General features: G+C 50.8%; 1 protein-coding gene across 1 annotated transcript; it reads left to right on the top strand.

The window, feature by feature from the left end:
• Nucleotides 1-6912: 6912 nt before the first annotated feature.
• On the top strand, nucleotides 6913-16971 carry MAP1A (microtubule associated protein 1A). The gene is made up of 3 exons (XM_044662183.1): nucleotides 6913-14626; nucleotides 14801-15021; nucleotides 15295-16971. The coding sequence occupies exons 1-3, from the start codon at nucleotides 6928-6930 to the stop codon at nucleotides 15448-15450; spliced, it is 8076 nt and encodes a 2691-aa protein (XP_044518118.1). The 5' UTR covers nucleotides 6913-6927; the 3' UTR covers nucleotides 15451-16971.
• The last annotated feature ends 1039 nt before the right edge of the window (nucleotides 16972-18010 follow it).

The raw sequence follows: 18010 nt of genomic DNA, 5'->3' as shown, positions 1-18010 counted from the left end.
GGGCTTCATTGGGGGCAGCTGGGTGGCTCAGTGGATTGAGAGCCAGGCCTGGTTTCAAATCTGGCCTCAGACACTTCCTAGCTGTGTGACCCTGAGCTGCTCTTCTGTCTTGGAACCAATACACAAAATTGATTCTAAGACAGAAGATAAGGGTAAAAAAAAAAAAAAAAAAAAAAAAAAAAAAAAAAAAAAAAAAAAAAAAGATGAGCCTTATTTCCCTTTACTCCTTAATTCAGTTACAAGTTCAAGATTGGGCAAAGCTTCATGAAGCTTTACATTTGGTTCCCTCTCCCTGACTCCCCAATGCCATCTTGGCTCTCTCTCTCTCTTCCTCCCCATCTTTCTTGGCATCCCCTCCCCTCCAGGCTCTTTGTCTCTTGCTCCTCCAGGGACATGGGGAGTGCTCCCATGAACCCACCAAGGGTAGAGCAGATGGTGCCTGACAGAATGGGGGAAGGGACAGTCATCTTCTGCTCCTTTGTGTTCCACCCCCCACCCCATGCCTAGCAGAAAGTCTTGTGCATATTAAAGTTCAATAAATATTTCTTAATTGACAGAGTGGGAGAGAAGCCCATGCTGGGAGGGCTGGAGTGGGGAAGGGAGGTTGTATCTCGTGCCTTTTTATGATCCCCAGTTCCCCCACACACACACATTCCAGACCTCTTTCCCTCAGTATCTTCCCCAAGGACTCCCAAAGAGAAGTGGAGTCACTTAAGCAGCTCTGACACAGGGTGGAATTCAGTGAGGGTGAGGAAAGAGTTAAGACTCCAGCGTCTCGTCATGGATCCAGCGCCCCATCCCCGCCCTGATCCCGCCTACCTCCCCCCAACCAACCAAGTCCTCCCCCCCCAAAGTGCTGCAGACTCTTCCCCATCGCTGCTGGTTGGGGCTGAAGCCACCCGCCTCCATGAGGGCCCCCCTCCCTCACCCCAGGGTAGGAGCCGGCCGGAGAAGGGGAGGGGAAGGAAAGGATGAGGATGGGGGGATCGGTGGGCACAGGAGGAAAGGCAAAGGAGGGTAGGACAAGGTGGGGAGAAATAATTTGGGACTCTGAAGGCTAGGGGTGGGTAGAGGCCAGCCCAGGGATAGTCAGAAGGGTAAGGAATTCAAGGGTGGGAGGCTGGGGAGGACCTGGACTGGGGCAGGGGAGCAGCCCAGTCTGTGCCTGTGACAGCCCTGGTAGAGCGGGTGGAGCTGCGGGGCTCTGAGGCAGAAGGGGATGGTTCATGCGACGCTCACTCCTTGCCTTCCTCCATCCCTTAGCAGCCCAGGAGGGTACAGACATCTAGGGCAGAACCTTTGGGGGGGGGGGTGTTGTGATCCTTGGGGGAGGGGAGAAAGGCCGGTATAGAGAATGTGCCTTGGTGGGAGGGTCCCTGAGCTTCAGCTGCCAGATTTCCCAGCTGCTTGGGAGGTGGGGGGTAAGGAGGGAGCGGAGATGGCACTGCAATGTGCTTCTGCATGGAAGGGAGTCCTGTGGGGGTGTTGGAGGGGTGCTTTGGGGGAGGGGGTCATTGAAAACGTGGCAGCAGGATGCCGTCGCTCTCCTTTACTGTCATGGAATGCCAGCTCCGAGCTTCTAGAAGCCCCTCTTCCTTGCCTCCCCTGAGGCCCTGCTGGAACCACGGCTGAGCTCGGGAGCCTCACCCTTGCCGCCAGCCACCCTTCCTCTCCCAGACCAAGCCCTCGAGGTTTCTGCCTCATCTTCGCTTCTCCTTCCCCAAGCGAGGGTCTTCGCTCCGAGGGGCACACACTGTCCCTGCTTCTCCCACACACTGCTGTCCCTTACCCCACCCCCCTGGCAGAGACAGCCAAGAAAATGACTTGTCATGGTTGGGGGGGGGGGGGGGAGGGACGTCGAGGGAGGAGAGAGAGGAGGAGCCAGAGCTAAGCCCTCACACACTCACACACACTCTCTCGCTCTCTCTCTCTCTCACACACACACAGACACACAGACACACACATACACACACACACATAGACACTGCGGCACACTGCAGCTGCTGGAGCCATCCCCCACACACGCCCGGCCTTACTGCGGAGCCACCTGCCCCCTCTGCTGCCCTGTCTCAGCGCCCCACCCCGCCTCCCACCCAGAAAAGGGCCCCTCTGTCCCCCAGCCAGGGAGGCTGTTAGGGAAGAGGAAGAACGGGGTAAGGTCCTATCCCCAAGGCCCCTCACTCCAGGGAAAGGGAAGAGGGGCCAGAGACCCGCACTCTGTGGGCTGTGGGAGGTAACTGGAGTTCTGGGAAAGATGGGGACAGAATTGGGAGGGAGGGGCTCGTAGGTACCAGAAGTTGAACTGGATTTGGAGAAGACCAGCAAGCAGAACAAAGGAGAAAGGGAGGTGGGGTTCAGATTGATTTCTCAGGGCCAAACAAGAACCCCGAAGTGTGAGGCCAGTAGGACTGTTTCTTTTTTACCTTTTTGATCGAAATGTATGACCTTTAAGTGTGGGAGTGGAGGGAAGAAATGGGGGTCCTCGGGTTCTTTCCATCCAGATAAGTTATGGAAGACCCTTAAATCTCATAACCCAACCCTAGATCTCTAGATCATACCTTTACTCCCAGACCAGCTCCCATCAGATAAATAGAACCCCACCCCCAGGCCCCTTTATCCTTTTAAGATTCTTTACTTTTAAATCATTTTGGATTTTTAAATCTCTTCCATATCTGGATTTCCCACCCTTCCCCCTCATTCATTTTGGTCCTGATATTAATATTCCTTCCAAATTGCATCTTAAGGTTTTGAGTTATATGCATCTTTCTCAGAAATCCCCTTATTCAAATCACACTAGTCTGGAGAAATGTGAAAGGCCAAAGGGACCTGGAGCTAAGAAGGGGAAGGATCCCACCTTAATGACCCCTCCAAGATAATTCTTCGGCTTCCTCAAAATATATGATTCAAGGCACAGGGGGTGCTGCTTTTTTTTATTCATCTGCCTGACCCACAACCCGATGTGTCTACCCCTATGGCTTGATTTCTTGCTAAGGTTCCAAGAAATTAAATAAGGATGTGAAATTGGAAATGGGGATAAGGGGCCTGAACATTTCCTTTCTCTCCTGAGTTCCTTGGCTAGTTCTCTAATCCTTTGCAACTCCTCTCTACCTACACTTAGCTTTCTATGCCTCAGCACGGGGAACATGGCTGGAGGAGGATCAGAGGTGGGAAAAGAGAATCATAGAGCCATAAAATTTTGGAACTATAAGAGCATTTAGACACTATCTAGTTCCTGTCCCCTCATTTTACAAGTGAGGAGATTGCATAAATGACTTTTCCAAGGTCATACTGCTTTTTCAGGGCAGAACCAGCCCTTTTCCTAGTCCTTGGAGTTTTTCTGTTTACCACATTGCCTTCTCAGACCACTCCCTGCCAGGATTCTCCAGAAGGTTTTATCAAACTGGAACTCCTAGGGATTTCAGAAAGTGAAATGGATAGGAAAGTTCTGAGACTCTTGTTTGGTGCTAGGGGAACTATATGTATTGGGAATTGGGGTGTCTGGTGTGCCCACAGAACAGGGTAATGGAGTAGAGCCATATTTCTATTTCTAAACTGTCAAACTTGGGGATATAGGACTGTTAAAAAAACAAAACAAAACCTTACCTTCCATCTTAGAATCAATACTGTGTGTTGGTTCCAAGGCAGAAGAGCAGTAAGGGCTAGACAATGGGGGTTAAGTGACTTGCCCAAGGACACACAGCTAGGAAGTGTCTGAGGTTAGGTTTGAATAGAGCCTTTCTAAAAAGAATGTGAAAAAATTGAAGTGGGGTGGAGGTGAAGAAAGAGGAAGAAATCCCTAGGCATTGCTCAGATGCCATCTTCCATTCCTCGCCCTATTGAAGGTATAAAAATCCATCAGAGGATACAACTGATGGGAGGGAAGCTGAGTAAGGGTCATGGTCTTGGGGGACCTCCCAGCTGGGCCCCCTGCCCCCAGGCAGCACCAGGAGCGTAGGGCTCGAGTTGGACAAAGGCTCCTTGTCAACCAGGGAGTCAGAGGCAGGAGTCCCAGTAGACAAAGCATTGGGGTGGGAGGGTAGAGGGGGAGGACTGGGAATATGTGTGGGTGACTAGAGGAGAAAGGAGATAACCAGTTTGGAGGGGGTGAGCTGGAGGAGAAGTATGGTAGCAGGCCCTCAAGGGGATGATAAAAGGAATGATTTTTTTTAAAAGTCAAAGTGATTTAAAAAATATTAAAGGAATGATAAAAACAATAGCTCGAATTTATATAGCACCTACTAAATGCCAGGTACTGTGTTGAACAACTCCCTCAGTTTCTTCATCTGTAAAATAGGGACAATCATAACACTGGCCTCCCAGGGTTGTTTTGAGAATCAAGTGAGATAATAATTATAAAGCCTAGCACATAAATGTTAGTTAATTTTCTAAAAAACGTGTGTCGAATGTATTGAGTACTTTACAAATATTTTCTCATTTGACCCTCACAACAACCTTGAGAGGTAGATGCTATTATCTCTAATTTACAGTTGAAGAAACTGAGGCAGTGATTTGGTAAATGTCTGAGGCCAGATTTAAACTCAGATCTTCTTTACTCCAGGCCCACCACCTTGATTCTTCTAGGAAAGGAAGGGCCAGCCAAAGAGGCTTAATATGCTGTATTCTTGATCCAGTCAGCTTCTTTTCCTCCCCAAATTCTCACATTCTAGAGTACTGTACCTCTTCCACCCCTGTCTTCCCAACCTCCATCATGCTTTCTTTCTTTTTTCTTTCCATATTATTCATTTTTATAAGTGAATAATCTTATAGAACCAAAAAACCCAAAATCATAAACCCAAATAAACAAGTGATAAATCATTTGTTTTCATCTGCATTTCTACCCCAACAGTTCTTTCTCTGGAGATGGATAGCATTCTTCATCAAGAGTACCTCAGAATTGTCCTGGACCATTGTATTGCTTCCTGATAGTAGCAAAGTCTATCACATTTGGTCGTTCTACAATATTTCAGTTACTATGTATAATGTTCTCCTGGTTCTGTCCATCATGCTTTCATCAAGACAATTATTTATCTTTTCATCTAATCAGTCCTCTGTCACCTCCTCCTACCTTCTTCTGTTCCATTTAAAAAATATTTATTTCCCCATCACAGGCCAAAGGACCCTTTGTCATCAAAGTGAGACCCTGGAAACAGTCATCTTGGTGAACCCCAATGCAGGGAGCATCAGCTCTGAGGTGAGGCAGCAGTCTTTTCTTCTTAACAATGAGATAACCTCTCCCTCCATTTCCTACCATGTGACTAGGAGTCCCCACACTTGACACCCAGTTCTCCCTTTCCCACTATCTCTGGTCTTCTCTCCCAGAGGTACCATACCAACCCCATGCTCAACCCAAAGTGTATGTACATAAAAGAGTTCAGGGTATCACTCTAGAAGACTGAATAAAGTAGAAAGAAAAGCTACCATGCCTGTGTGGTAGGGACCAAGACAGATTCAGGAAACTGGAAGGAGCAGCTCGACATGAATTAGGAAAAGAAAGTGGAGAGAAAAAGAAAGAGAGAGAGAAAAAGAAAGGAAGAAAGAAAGAAAGAAAGAAGAAAGAGACAAAAGATAGGTTTTGCCAAATCCTCTACCTTGATGCTTTAGGCCAGTGGTTTCCAAACTTTTTTGGCCTACCACCCCCTTTCCAGAAAAAATATTACTTAGCCCCCTGGAAATTATTTTTTTTTAATTTTAATAGCAATTAATAGGAAAGATCAATGCACCTGGGGCCATCACCACCTCCCTGGATCACTGCAGCACCCACCAGGGGGTGGTAGCACCTACTTTGAGAATCACTGCTTTAGGCAGAAGTTTTATTAGGAAAATCCATTACATAAATGAACACCTGGGGGATATCAGTGGTAGACAAGGGGAGAAAATACAGATAGTCAATTCAAAGTAACATTTTTGATATACAAAGTTTGGACAAAACACCTAATTGCTAAATCCTCATTACTGGTAGTTTTATGGCTATGAGACAGGAAACAATTGAGGAGAGGGGAAATGGCTTTTGTAAGCCTGGACCAGGTGTGCCTTTGTAGATGCCAGATCCAAGGATGTCTGTGATGCTCAATAGGAAAGCTAATGCAAACACCTGCAGACCAGGCCAATATTTGTACATTTCATTTGTACCTTTAAGTCCTTCTTGTGAAAGAACATATTTTTTAAGAATTTGAAAATTACCCCCAGAATTAATTTAGATGGCTAGGACCTGGTTAATTCATGAAATTTCATGATACTGCCACAACAAGAGAATTGCTTTTGCAATAATCTCTTGTTTTTACTGAATCTTTTGCCTTTGCCTTGATTCAGAGTGACAATTCCTTCATGGTACTTTTTTCCTAGCGGTTCCTACAAAAGCACAGTTGTCTCTTTGTCCATTTCTTACTTCTTTTTAGGTTTACTCCCTCCTTAGCAGCCCATCAGCTCACAAGCTGCTGATCCTAAGTGGACAGAGTTCAGAGCCTGGTGGGGACCTCATCCTACAAAGTGGCACCTATTCCTACCAAAATTTTGTCCAGGTCCTTCACAATCCTGAGGTGAGTTTCATTTTGGAATATTGGGTAAAGGAACCTAAAAGCAGGCACTCACTAGGGGCCTGGGGATTGAGAAAAAGTAGAGACACAGAAGGTATCTGAAGGTTCTTTAAGCTGTTTGATTGTTGTTCTCAACCTAAGGAAGGATGGAGGTGGGGACTCTGGTCAGAGGTGGAACCCAATACCAGGTGAGAGGTGGGTCTGCTCCGGTGACCTTGACTAGGTTTTTCTCCCATTCCTTTAGGTTGCACAACTGCTCAGCAACAGAGACCCCAGTGTTCAGGCCTCCCTCACTGTGTCGTGCTTGGGTGAGGGTGACTGGAGTCACCTGGGCCAATACAGCTCCCAGGAAACCTTGCACCTTCGGCTAAACCCAGAACCCACATTACCCACCATGGATGGTGTGGCTGAGTTTGCAGAATATGTCTCTGAGACTGTGGATGTGCCATCTCCCTTTGACCTGCTGGAGCCCCCCACTTCTGGAGGCTTCCTCAAGCTCTCCAAGCCCTGCTGCTATATATTCCCTGGCGGCCGAGGGGATTCTGCGCTCTTTGCAGTCAATGGTTTCAATATCCTGGTGGATGGTGGCTCTGACCGGAAGTCCTGCTTCTGGAAGCTGGTGAGGCACCTAGATCGCATTGACTCGGTCCTGCTCACTCACATAGGTGCAGATAACCTGCCGGGCATTAATGGGCTGCTGCAGCGCAAGGTGGCAGAGCAGGAGGAGGAACAGTCTCAAGGCTCCAGCAGCTACAGTGACTGGGTCAAGAATCTTATCTCCCCTGAGCTTGGGGTGGTCTTCTTCAATGTCCCCGACAAGCTGCGCTTACCTGATGCTGCCCGAAAAGCCAAGCGGAGCATCGAGGAGGCCTGTCTAACCCTGCAGCACCTGAATCGTTTGGGCATTCAGGCAGAGCCCCTGTACCGGGTGGTCAGCAACACTATCGAGCCACTGACCCTCTTCCATAAAATGGGTGTGGGCCGGCTGGATATGTATGTTCTCAACCCTGTCAAGGACAGCAAGGAAATGCAATTCCTTATGCAGAAGTGGGCCGGCAACAGCAAAGCCAAGACAGGTATCGTGCTGGCCAACGGGAAAGAGGGCGAGATTTCAGTGCCCTACCTCACATCTATCACTGCCCTGGTGGTCTGGTTACCAGCCAGTCCCACTGAGAAGATTGTACGGGTGCTTTTCCCTGGGAATGCTCCCCAGAACAAGATCCTAGAAGGGCTAGAGAAGCTTCGTCACTTGGATTTCCTCCGCTATCCTGTGGCCACACAGAAAGACCTGGCCTCTGGGTCTATACCAGCGAACCTGAAACCCAGTAAGATCAAACAGCGGGCAGACAGCAGAGAAAGCCTTAAAGCATCTGCCAAGCCTGCTGTGGGTAAGCTGGCCAAACGGGAGGAGGTGCCTGAAGAAGGGGCAAAAGAGGCTCGGTCAGAACTGGCCAAGGAGCTGGCGAAGAGTGAAAAGAGGGCAAAGGAACCCCCAGAGAAACCTCCAGAGAAGGCCACCAAGACCGAGAAGGTACGAACTGAGTCCAGTGAAGCTATGAAGGCTGAAAAGAGGAAACTGATCAAAGATAAGACTGGGAAGAAACACCTAAAGGAAAAGGTGTCAAAACTGGAAGAGAAAAAGGACAAGGAGAAGAAGGAGATCAAGAAGGAGAGGAAAGACATCAAGAAGGAGGAGGGAAAGAGGGAGGAAAAAAAGGATGCTAAGAGAGAGGACAAGAAGAAAGATGCTAAACCAGAACCCAAGAAATTTTTGAAGCCAGACCTGAAACCCTTTACTCCTGAGGTACGAAAGACACTATACAAAGCCAAGGTCCCAGGTAGAGTCAAGGCAGAAAAGAGTCGGACAGTCCGTGAGAAGGAGGTGTCCCTTGAAGTCCGGACCCCTCTGGCCCAGAAGGAGGTGGCACCACCCCCAGTAGTTAGTGCACCAAGAGAGCTGGTTCTATCCTCACCAGAAGACCTTACCCGGGACTTTGAGGAGATGAAACGTGAAGAGAAAGTTTTGCTTGAACAAAAGGAGGCAGATCTGGAGGTGAGTCTACCCCCTTCTGAAACTCGGGAAGAAGAGCCCCCCTGCACGACTGGCCCAGGTGTTTTGCCTTCTGGCCCAGGCCAGGATCAGGATGCGACCATGAAGGAAGAGAAAGAGGTTGTCCCAGAAACCCCTGAAGGATCCACCAGCCAGGTCAGGAGCCCTGGTTCTGGAGCCAAAAAAGAGGAGGGTGAAGAAGTTGGGGAGGTCCAGGAGGGGAAGCAAAGGGAAGCTGAGAGGTTTCTAGAAGGAACAGAGACCCAAGAGGAGAGTGAACCAGAGACAAAGGAGGATGTGATTGAAAAAGCTGAACTAGAAGAAATGGAAGAAGTACATCCATCAGATGGAGAGGAGGAAGAAGAGGAGGAGACAAAAGCCGAGGGTTTCTACCAAAAGCACCATGTGCAGGAATCACTGAGGGTCACCTCACAGGGCAGGGAGGCTCTTGGGAGCCGAGAACCACAGGGTAAGGCCCCTGAGAAGGAGACATCATCATTCCTCAGCAGCCTGGCTACTCCTGCAGGAGCCACAGAGCATGTCTCTTACATACAGGATGAAACCATCCCTGGCTACTCAGAAACAGAGCAGACCATTTCAGATGAGGAGATCCATGATGAGCCTGAGGAGCGCCCTGTCCCACCTCGGTTTCCTCCAGGTACCTATGACCTCTCAGGGCCTGATGCTCCCGGCTCCTTTGATACGAGCCAGCCCATTGACAGTTCTGTACCTCCTACCCCTGCTAAGGGCTATGGGGTCCCAGAGACAGAACTCCTCACTTACCCTCCTAACATGGTGGCCGCTCCCTTGGCTGAAGAAGAACATGTATCCTCAGCCACCTCTATCACGGAGTGTGACAAACTGTCATCCTTTGCCACATCAGTGGCTGAAGACCAGTCGGTAGCCTCACTCACAGCTCCCCAGACTGAAGAGACAGGCAAGAGCTCCTTGCTGCTAGACACAGTCACTAGCATCCCTTCATCCCGCACTGAAGCTACTCAGGGCCTAGACTATGTGCCCTCTGCTGGTACCATCTCTCCCACCTCCTCCCTGGAGGAAGATAAGGGCTTCAAGTCTCCACCCTGTGAAGATTTCCCAGTGCCCAGTGAGACTGAGAGAAAGGGAGAGGTCTCAAGAAGGGACCTGCCTGGAGAAATTGCTGCAGAAGAGGAAGGAGGGGAGGGAGACGAGTCTCCCAATGTGGAGCTACCAGAGAAGCTGCAGGATCATTATGGGTCCCCACTCTTTGACACTCCTGGACCCACCCTCCACTCAGGGGAGCCAATTCTTGGGGAAACAGAGGAGCGCTGCTTCAGCCCTGATGACAGCACAGTCAAGATGGCATCACCACCCCCATCAGGCCCACCCAGTGCTGCCCACACACCCTTCCACCAGTCACCAGTGGAGGATAAGTCAGAGCCTCAGGACTTTGATGAAGCAGTTTCCTGGGGAGAGGCTGGACGAACACCAGGAGTTGGCAAGGAAGATAGTTCTAAAGAAAAGCTCAAATCAGAAACAGTGGAAAGAGAACCAGAAAAAGAGGGGCACACCCCAGGTCTCAAGAGCACTCATGCCCAAGAAACAACTGTGGGCACTGTCTCGGTGATGCCAGAACAGGGCAAAGCTGCTGTCTTAAAGTCTGTGGAGGTACCAGAGAGCCCATCCCTAATTCCTGGTTCAGAGACCCTTCCTAGAGGTCTGGGGACTTCCCTCCAAGAGGCAGACAGCATCCAAAGGATTGAACCACTCCAAGTTTCTAGAAGAAGCCCCTCACCAGAACATACTGAGCCCCTCTCAATACAAAAAGCAGTCTCCCCAGATACTGCCAGCAAAGGACCTCCTTCACCATCTCCCCACAGTTTAGCAGAACATGATCTACCCAAGGCCGCCTGGCCAGAAGTATCCCCTGAGGATACCAAGTCACTTTCTTTCTCAGAAGAGAGTCCTAGCAAGGAGACCTCTCTAGATATCTCCTCTAAGCAGCTGTCACCTGACAGTCTAGGTACTCTCCAGTTTGGGGATCTGAGCCAAGAAAAAGAGGAGAGAGTGCTACCAGGTGAGCATGCCACTCATCACTTGGCCTCAGAATCTGACCTTCTAGCCACAGGCCCTCCTCTCATGGAAAAATCCCTAATACACACTGTCCAGACCCATGCCACAGACAACAGCCCCATCCAAGAGATATCTGCCAGTCACTTCTCTCACACCGAGAGTGTGAGTCTGAGAGATTCATTTGAGACAAGTCTGAGAGATTTGAAGCTTTCTCCAGAAAAGATCTCAACTCTGGGTCAGGACAATCTGATCCTGGATAGCTCCCTCACTAAAGGCTCTAAGCCCTCTCAGAGCCCAACTGAGGAAGATATAGCCCCAGGGTGGGAGGATGAGGCCCTAGAGCAGGATAAGAAGGCCTTAGAGCAGAAGAGAAAATTCCCAGAACCCAAGGATGAGGCTGGGGAGCAGCATGAGACTTTTGAAGAGAAGAGCAAGGCCCTAGAAGAGAAGAACAAGGGGCTGGAAGAGAAGGGCAAGTACTTGGAGGAAAAGGATGGGGCCCTGTCGGAAAAGGGAAGGGGCTTGGAGAAGAGCAAATCCTCAGAAGAAGACAAGGCCCTGGAGAAGACCAGGGCCCTGGAAGAAGATAAGGCCCAGGAAAAGGATAGGACCCTAGAGGATGCCCTGAAAGAAAAGGATAAAGTCCAAGAAGGGGAGGACAAAGCCTTGGAGAAGGTCTTAGAGCAAAAGATCCCAATCTGGGAGGACAAAGCCCTAAAGCAGGGGGATAAGTCATCGGACAAGGTCCTAGAGCAGGTCAAAATGCTAGAAGAAAATCAAGTCCTAAAAGAAAAAGACAAGGCTCTAGAGCAAAAAGATAAGATCTCAGAAGACAAAACCCCAGAAAAGAGCAAGGCCTCCATCTGGGAAGACAAGTCCCAAGAGCAGGAAGAGAAATGGCGTGGCACAGCCCCAGCCAGGGAGGCTCCTGTTGGAGAACAAAAAGAGACTGCTCCAGGGTGGGAAGATACAGCCCATGAGCGAGACAGGTACTGGCGAGAACCAGAAGATCGGGTGATGGAAGAGGAGACATACTGGAGGGAACTGAGTTGTGAGAGAAAGGTCTGGTTCCCCCATGAACTGGACAGGGCCCCTGGCCAAGGGGCTAGACCACGTTATAGTGAGGAACGGGAGAGCACCTTCCTTGATGAGGGACCAGATGATGACCAAGAGGTGCTCCCTCTGGATCATACAACCAGGAGCCCTTGGATCCCAGATTATAAGAATTTCCAGGATTCATCACCACAGGGTGAGCTGGAGATGGAGCGTTGGCTCTCAGAGTCCCCTACTGGCCTCCCACCAAAGGAGGATAGGGTAACTCGTTCTCCCTTTGAGATCATTTCCCCTCCAGCTTCCCCACCTGAGCTGGCTGGGCAGATGGGTTGCTCAGTTCTGGATCATGTTGCTGCTCCTTCAGTCCCAGGCCAAGAGACTCCTACTCCAGAGCCCAAGCCCATGCCAACTACCCAGAAGGAGCCTTCTACACCTTCATGGCTGGCTGAGATCCCCCCATGGGTCCCCAAAGACAGGCCACTTCCCCCAGCACCTCATTCCCCTGCTCCAGTACCCCCAACCCCTGCCCCAGAGCCACTCCCTTCAGCCCCCTTCTCTTGGAGTATGGCTGAGTATGACAGTGTGGTGGCTGCAGTGCAGGAGGGTGCAGCTGAGTTGGAAGGAGGGCCATATTCACCCCTAGGAAAAGACTACCGAAAGGCTGAAGGAGAGGGAGAGAGTGGAAGTGAGACTGGGGCTTCTGACAGGGGTCCTCAAAGCTCAGAGGTCTCAGAGGCCAAGGAGTGCCCCATAGCTAAGGAGCCTGAACAGACAGAGCCAGAGGAAAGGGAGCCCACACCCTACCCTGAGGAGAGGAGCTTTCAGTATGCTGATATCTATGAGCAGGTACTTCTGTCTGGCTTCAGTTCTGCTTGTCCAACCAGGGAGCCCCCACTGGGTGCAGTGGGAGACTGGCCCCCTCGAATCTCAGCCAAGGAAGAGGCAGCTGGCCGGCACACCTCTACAGAAAAGGAGCTGTCATCTCCAGCCTCCCCTAAAGACAGGAGTACTGACATAGCTTTCCACTATGCAACATTTCCTGGACAGGGTGCACTGAGGCAGGAACTTGAGCAAGAGCAGGGTCTGGAGCCTCCAGCTGTGCCTCCCCGTGCTGCTGCTCCAAGTAAAGCTCATAGCCCTCCTCTGGATGGAAACATCCTGAGCTGCAGACGGGAAGAAGTAACCCCATCCCCCAAGGAGTTAAGTAGAGGACAGGCAGAGAGTTGGAATGAACATGCCAGTGACTCTGAGCTGGAGAAGGGGGCTCGAGAGCCATCTGAGAAGGAAGGTCAGCCCCCAAGTCCCTCCTCCCCTATCTCTGCTGAATCTTCTGTATCCAAGGCTGGCTCTGAGGCACTTACCAGTACTTCTTCTGGCTCACCCCCTGCCCCAGCTCGGCCTAGCCTGGACTTTCCTGCCTCAGCCTTTGGTTTCTCTTCATTGCAGCCAACTGCCCCACAGTTGCCCTCCCCAGCTGAGCCTCGATCTGCACCCTGTGGCTCCCTTGCCTTCTCTGGGGATCGAGCACTAGCTCTGACCCCGGGACCCCCAACAAGGGCACGGCATGATGAGTACCTAGAGGTGACCAAGGCACCTAGCCTAGACTCCTCGCTACCCCAGCTTCCATCCCCCACCTCTCCTGGGGCTCCCCTCTTGTCCAATTTGCCCCGGCCTGCCTCACCAGCCCTTTCGGAGGGCTCCTCATCTGAGGCTACTACTCCTGTCATCACCAGTGTGGCTGAGGGCTTCCCCCTAAGCCTGGCAGCTGGAGAGATGGAAACAGAAGCAGAACCAGCAGGCAGAAGTCTCTGGGACCTAACTGCATTGAGCCCAGCCCCTCCTGCCGCGCTGAGCCCTACCCCTGCCCCTACCTTGTCTGGGGACATGGATGATGGTACCCTACCCTGTCGCCTGGAGTGTTCTGGAGCAGTTACCAAGGCACTGGGATCCTGTTCAACTCCATCCAGGGATTGTGCAGCAAATGGCCCTACTGAGTTCAGCCCCAGTCCCCCAGGGCTCCCCACAGCCAAAGAAGTTGAAGAGAAAGCTGAGCTTCGCCCAGACTGGGAATGTGGAGCCTGGCCTGAAGGAGCTGAGAAGTGTACCCGACCAGCTACACTGTTATCTCCAGAACGGCCCTTGTGTCCAGGGGGATCAACAAGGAGCAGGCCCAGCAGTGCCTCCCCAGAGCCAGAATCTGGGCCTCAAGGATGTGCTGCTGAGCCTTGGCCCCGATGTGGAGAGCTGTCCCCATCTTTTCTCAACCCTTCCCTGCCCAGGTCCATTGATGACAACGATCTTTCCACAGAAGAGGCACGGTTAGTTGGGCGAGGGGGCCGGCGCAGGGTTGGGGGGCCAGGAGGCATTGGGGGACCAGGCCCTGTGGCTGATGAGACACCTCCCACTTCTGCCAGTGACTCGGGCTCCTCACAGTCAGACTCAGATGTCCCCCCAGAGACAGAGGAGTGTCCCTCCATCACAGCTGAGGCAGCACTGGACTCAGACGAAGACGGTGATTTCCTTCCCGTGGACAAAGCGGGGGGAGTCAGTGGGGCACACCATCCCAGGCCTGTCCATGACCCACCCCCGGTTCCCCAACCTGACCCCCACCCACCCCCTCCACGCCCTGACGTGTGCATGGCTGACCCTGAGGGGCTAAGTACAGAGACTGGGAGGGCTGAAAAGCTCCGGGAGAAAGAAAAAGAGAAGGGGCGGAGTGGGCGAAGGACCCTAGGCAGGGCCAAGCCAGCCTCCCCTGCCAGGCGTCTGGATCTTCGGGGCAAGCGCTCTCCCACTCCAGGGAAAGGCCCCACCGAACGCACCTCCAGAGTCCCACCTCGGCCCCGTACTACCACAGGCCAGGCAGCACTTTCTGAGGATAAGGACGGACACAGCATTCTGACCAAGGGCATGGTCAATGGGCTCAAGACTGGTTCAAGTAAGTAGCAAGAACAAAAGGAAGAGAGTTGGAGCTAGGGTTAGGTATGGGGGAGTTGGTGCCTGAAAGTGGTAGAACGGAAGTGGAGAGTGAGTGATAGGAAGGGAGAAGTGGGTTCTGTTTCTGCTGCTTGTTATTATAACCAAGAATCCTGACTTGTTTCTCTGTCTATAGCTGCCATGAATCAGAAGGGTGGCTCTGGCCCTCCAGTGTATGTGGACCTTGCTTATATCCCTAATCACTGCAGTGGCAAAACCGCTGACCTTGACTTCTTCCGCCGTGTGCGGGCCGCTTACTATGTGGTCAGTGGGAATGACCCCGCCAATGGAGAGCCAAGCAGGGCTGTCTTGGATGCACTGTTGGAGGGCAAGGCACAGTGGGGAGAGAATCTGCAGGTGAGTGGAAGCAGGAGCTGGCAAAGAATGAGTAGTAAACCCTAGTTGTGACCAACTCTGCCCAAAGCAGAGATAGAACCTAATCTGAATCTTTCCAGGGACCTTTGGGGCAGGAAAAAGCACTGTATATGGGAGGATACAAAGGACAATGAGACTATCAATTATTGCTCCCCCCCCCCAAGTGCTTTTACTCTTATCCATTCTTGGAAATTATCCTATCATGCTCTTACTTCTCCTTGGCATGTTTTTCCCCCCAACCCCATCCCTTTTCAGGTAACTCTGATCCCTACCCATGACACAGAAGTGACCCGTGAATGGTACCAGCAGACACATGAGCAACAGCAACAGCTGAATGTCCTCGTTCTGGCCAGCAGCAGCACTGTGGTCATGCAGGATGAGTCCTTCCCGGCCTGCAAAATCGAATTTTGAAGGGACCACTTTCCCCTCCCTTTCATATCCCTTTTCCCAGCTTTCCTAGAGAATGGCTGAGGCTGAGTCCTTTGGGAGTGGGGGACTATGGGAGCTGAATGGAGCAAGATGCCTGGGTTCTGGGGGCTGTATTGAGTAGAAGGCATCATTCTTCCTTCCACTCCATCCCCAATAGACAATGCCTCCTTCCCCTTTATCCACAGGCCTGAGAGAGGTCTCAGAACCAAAGGATTTCCCCAGAACCAAAGGGAACAGGGAGGGGGGAAGGCACAAAGTGGGAACAGGGGAAGTTTGCTTGCTGAGTGGAGACCTTGGAATAACTCACTATCCTACAGTGCTGTCAAAGGCTGGAGTTTAGAAGTGGAAATAAGTACTGGACCCAGGATTCTTATGGAGAACTCGGTCTTCTTGCTTGGAGGAAGATCACTCCCTACTCCTGGGGGACCTCCCTATCTCAAAAGTATTTATTTGCATCCCAGGATTTCCAATTATAATTTATTATATGACCTGGGTCATGATATATCAATTAAATTCCCAGAGCTACATACAACCCTGTCTCCCACCCCCTCCCACCCCTTAATTCTGGCAGGAGTTGGGGGTAAGTATATTGCTGCTACCCTGCCCCTAGGATCCCTTCACATCTGAATGTCTCAGTCTAAAACTTGAAGCTCTATTGACCAACAGGCCAAACTGAAGAAGAGGGGAGGTTCTATTTCCCCTACCAGCCTCTGCCCCTCATTGGCAGGCAGCAAAGGCAGACATCTTGCCTATATCCCATTTGTATGCCAAGGGCCTAGTGCCCAGGCCAGGCCTGTTGGGCAGCAGGGGGGATAGGGGAGGAACCAGACCAGCCCAATCCCAGAGTTTTCCCAAGCCCCTGGATTCCATGGCATATTCCCTCCATGCTACTGCCCAAACCTTTCCTGCTTGGCTTCTATGCATGTGGCCATCTGCGCTGGCCTGGTGTGTAATGGGTAAAAAAATGCCACTGCCTGAACCTTAACATTTGACACCCCAACATTGTGCAATACCCCCAACATCTCCAATACCCTACTGCCACCCTGTAGCTGAGATGGGGATACCTCCCTAACCCAGAGTTCTCAAAAATTAGAGCTGGGAGTTTGTGGAAGCCATAGCAGAAGGAGTGTTGGATGGGGGGAGTGGGAAGTGCAGGGGAGGTGGTGGAGCTAAACTTCAGTTCATCCCTGCAGGATCAAAATAGGCTGAACATGGCACCTTGGAAAAAGGGACTCCCCCCCCCCCCAAGAAAGTCCATGTACTGCCCTGCTAGCCTGCTGCCAGACTGTGAGGCCAAGACCCTGACATAGTTGGTTGTCTGGGCTCAGCTCCTGTCCTGAAGGAAAGAATCAAAATGTCATTTTCCTGCTTCATCTCCTTGCTGCTCTGCTCTTCATCCCTGCCCAACCTTTCTTTCTTTCCTTGCCCTCACCCTGGCCCCCACACTCATTTTCCCACTGTTGTAAAGGAGCCACCTTGAACATTAACAATAAACCAACTTTGTGGCAGTTACCCCCTGGGCTGGCCAGGCTTGTGTTGACTTTCCATACTGCTTGGTCCGGGGACCCGTTTCTTCCTTTCTGTTCTTCCCACTATTGTCCCTTCTCCCAAAGGGACTTAGATCTCCTATGATTCTTAGCAGCTCCAAAGAAGGGAGTGGCCAAAAGCCTCCAAAGAGGGATGGGATGTGTGCCCCACCGTGCAGAGAACAAGGAGAAAAGCTTATGCACACATAAGGTGGGGAAAACAGTCAATGACAACTTGGGAGGAGTCTTGAGAATGGGATTTAGAGTCCAAGGAAAAGAGGAACTGATGGCTAAAAATGAACTAGGATTAAGACCTACTTGTAGGGTCCCTCACTTTTTACAAGACCCAGAATCTGCTAAGGTTTAGCTCTTACCATGATAATTCAAATGGGGAGCTATGACCATATAGACCTGCAGTAAGTAAGGGTTGGGAGGGGAGAAGTGAGAGAAGCTGCAGCTATTTAACAGGGAGAGTATTTCACTATCCTAGGAATAGTTTTGATACTTGCATTGGAGAAGGTGGCAAAGAGGGCAATCTCTCCCTAAAATATTCCTTTAAGACTCCCAGCCAAGTTCAGGGGTAGAAGTCTAGAGAAGGTCAACTCCACAGATGTAGTAAGAAACTGTGTTAGGTCTGGAGTTGAGAGGACCTGGATTCAAATGTGGCTTCAGAAATTTCCTATAGGTGACCCTGCCAAATCACTTAATCCCCATTGCCTAGCCCTTACCACTCTTCTGCCTTAGAATCGAACGATTCTAAGACAAAATGTAAGGATTTAAAAGAAAGAAACAAAAGAAACTGTAAGAAACCTAGGGCTGGCTTCCATTTGCTTTCTACTACATTCTTATTCAACTGCATTTGTTATCCACAACAGTGAATCTTATACCAGTTATACATATTACTCACACAGCTCACACTTAGACCATCATACTACTAAAGCCATTATTTCATATTTATTGAGCACTCACAATGTTCCTGCCCACACCCAACCCAAATGACTGTATCTTCCCTTCCC

The sequence above is a fragment of the Gracilinanus agilis genome, chromosome 2, assembly GCF_016433145.1.
Source record: "Gracilinanus agilis isolate LMUSP501 chromosome 2, AgileGrace, whole genome shotgun sequence".
Classification (NCBI taxonomy): Eukaryota; Metazoa; Chordata; class Mammalia; order Didelphimorphia; family Didelphidae; genus Gracilinanus; species Gracilinanus agilis.
The sequence above is the reverse complement of the archived record's forward strand: the minus strand, read 5'-3'. Positions and strand labels throughout refer to the sequence as shown.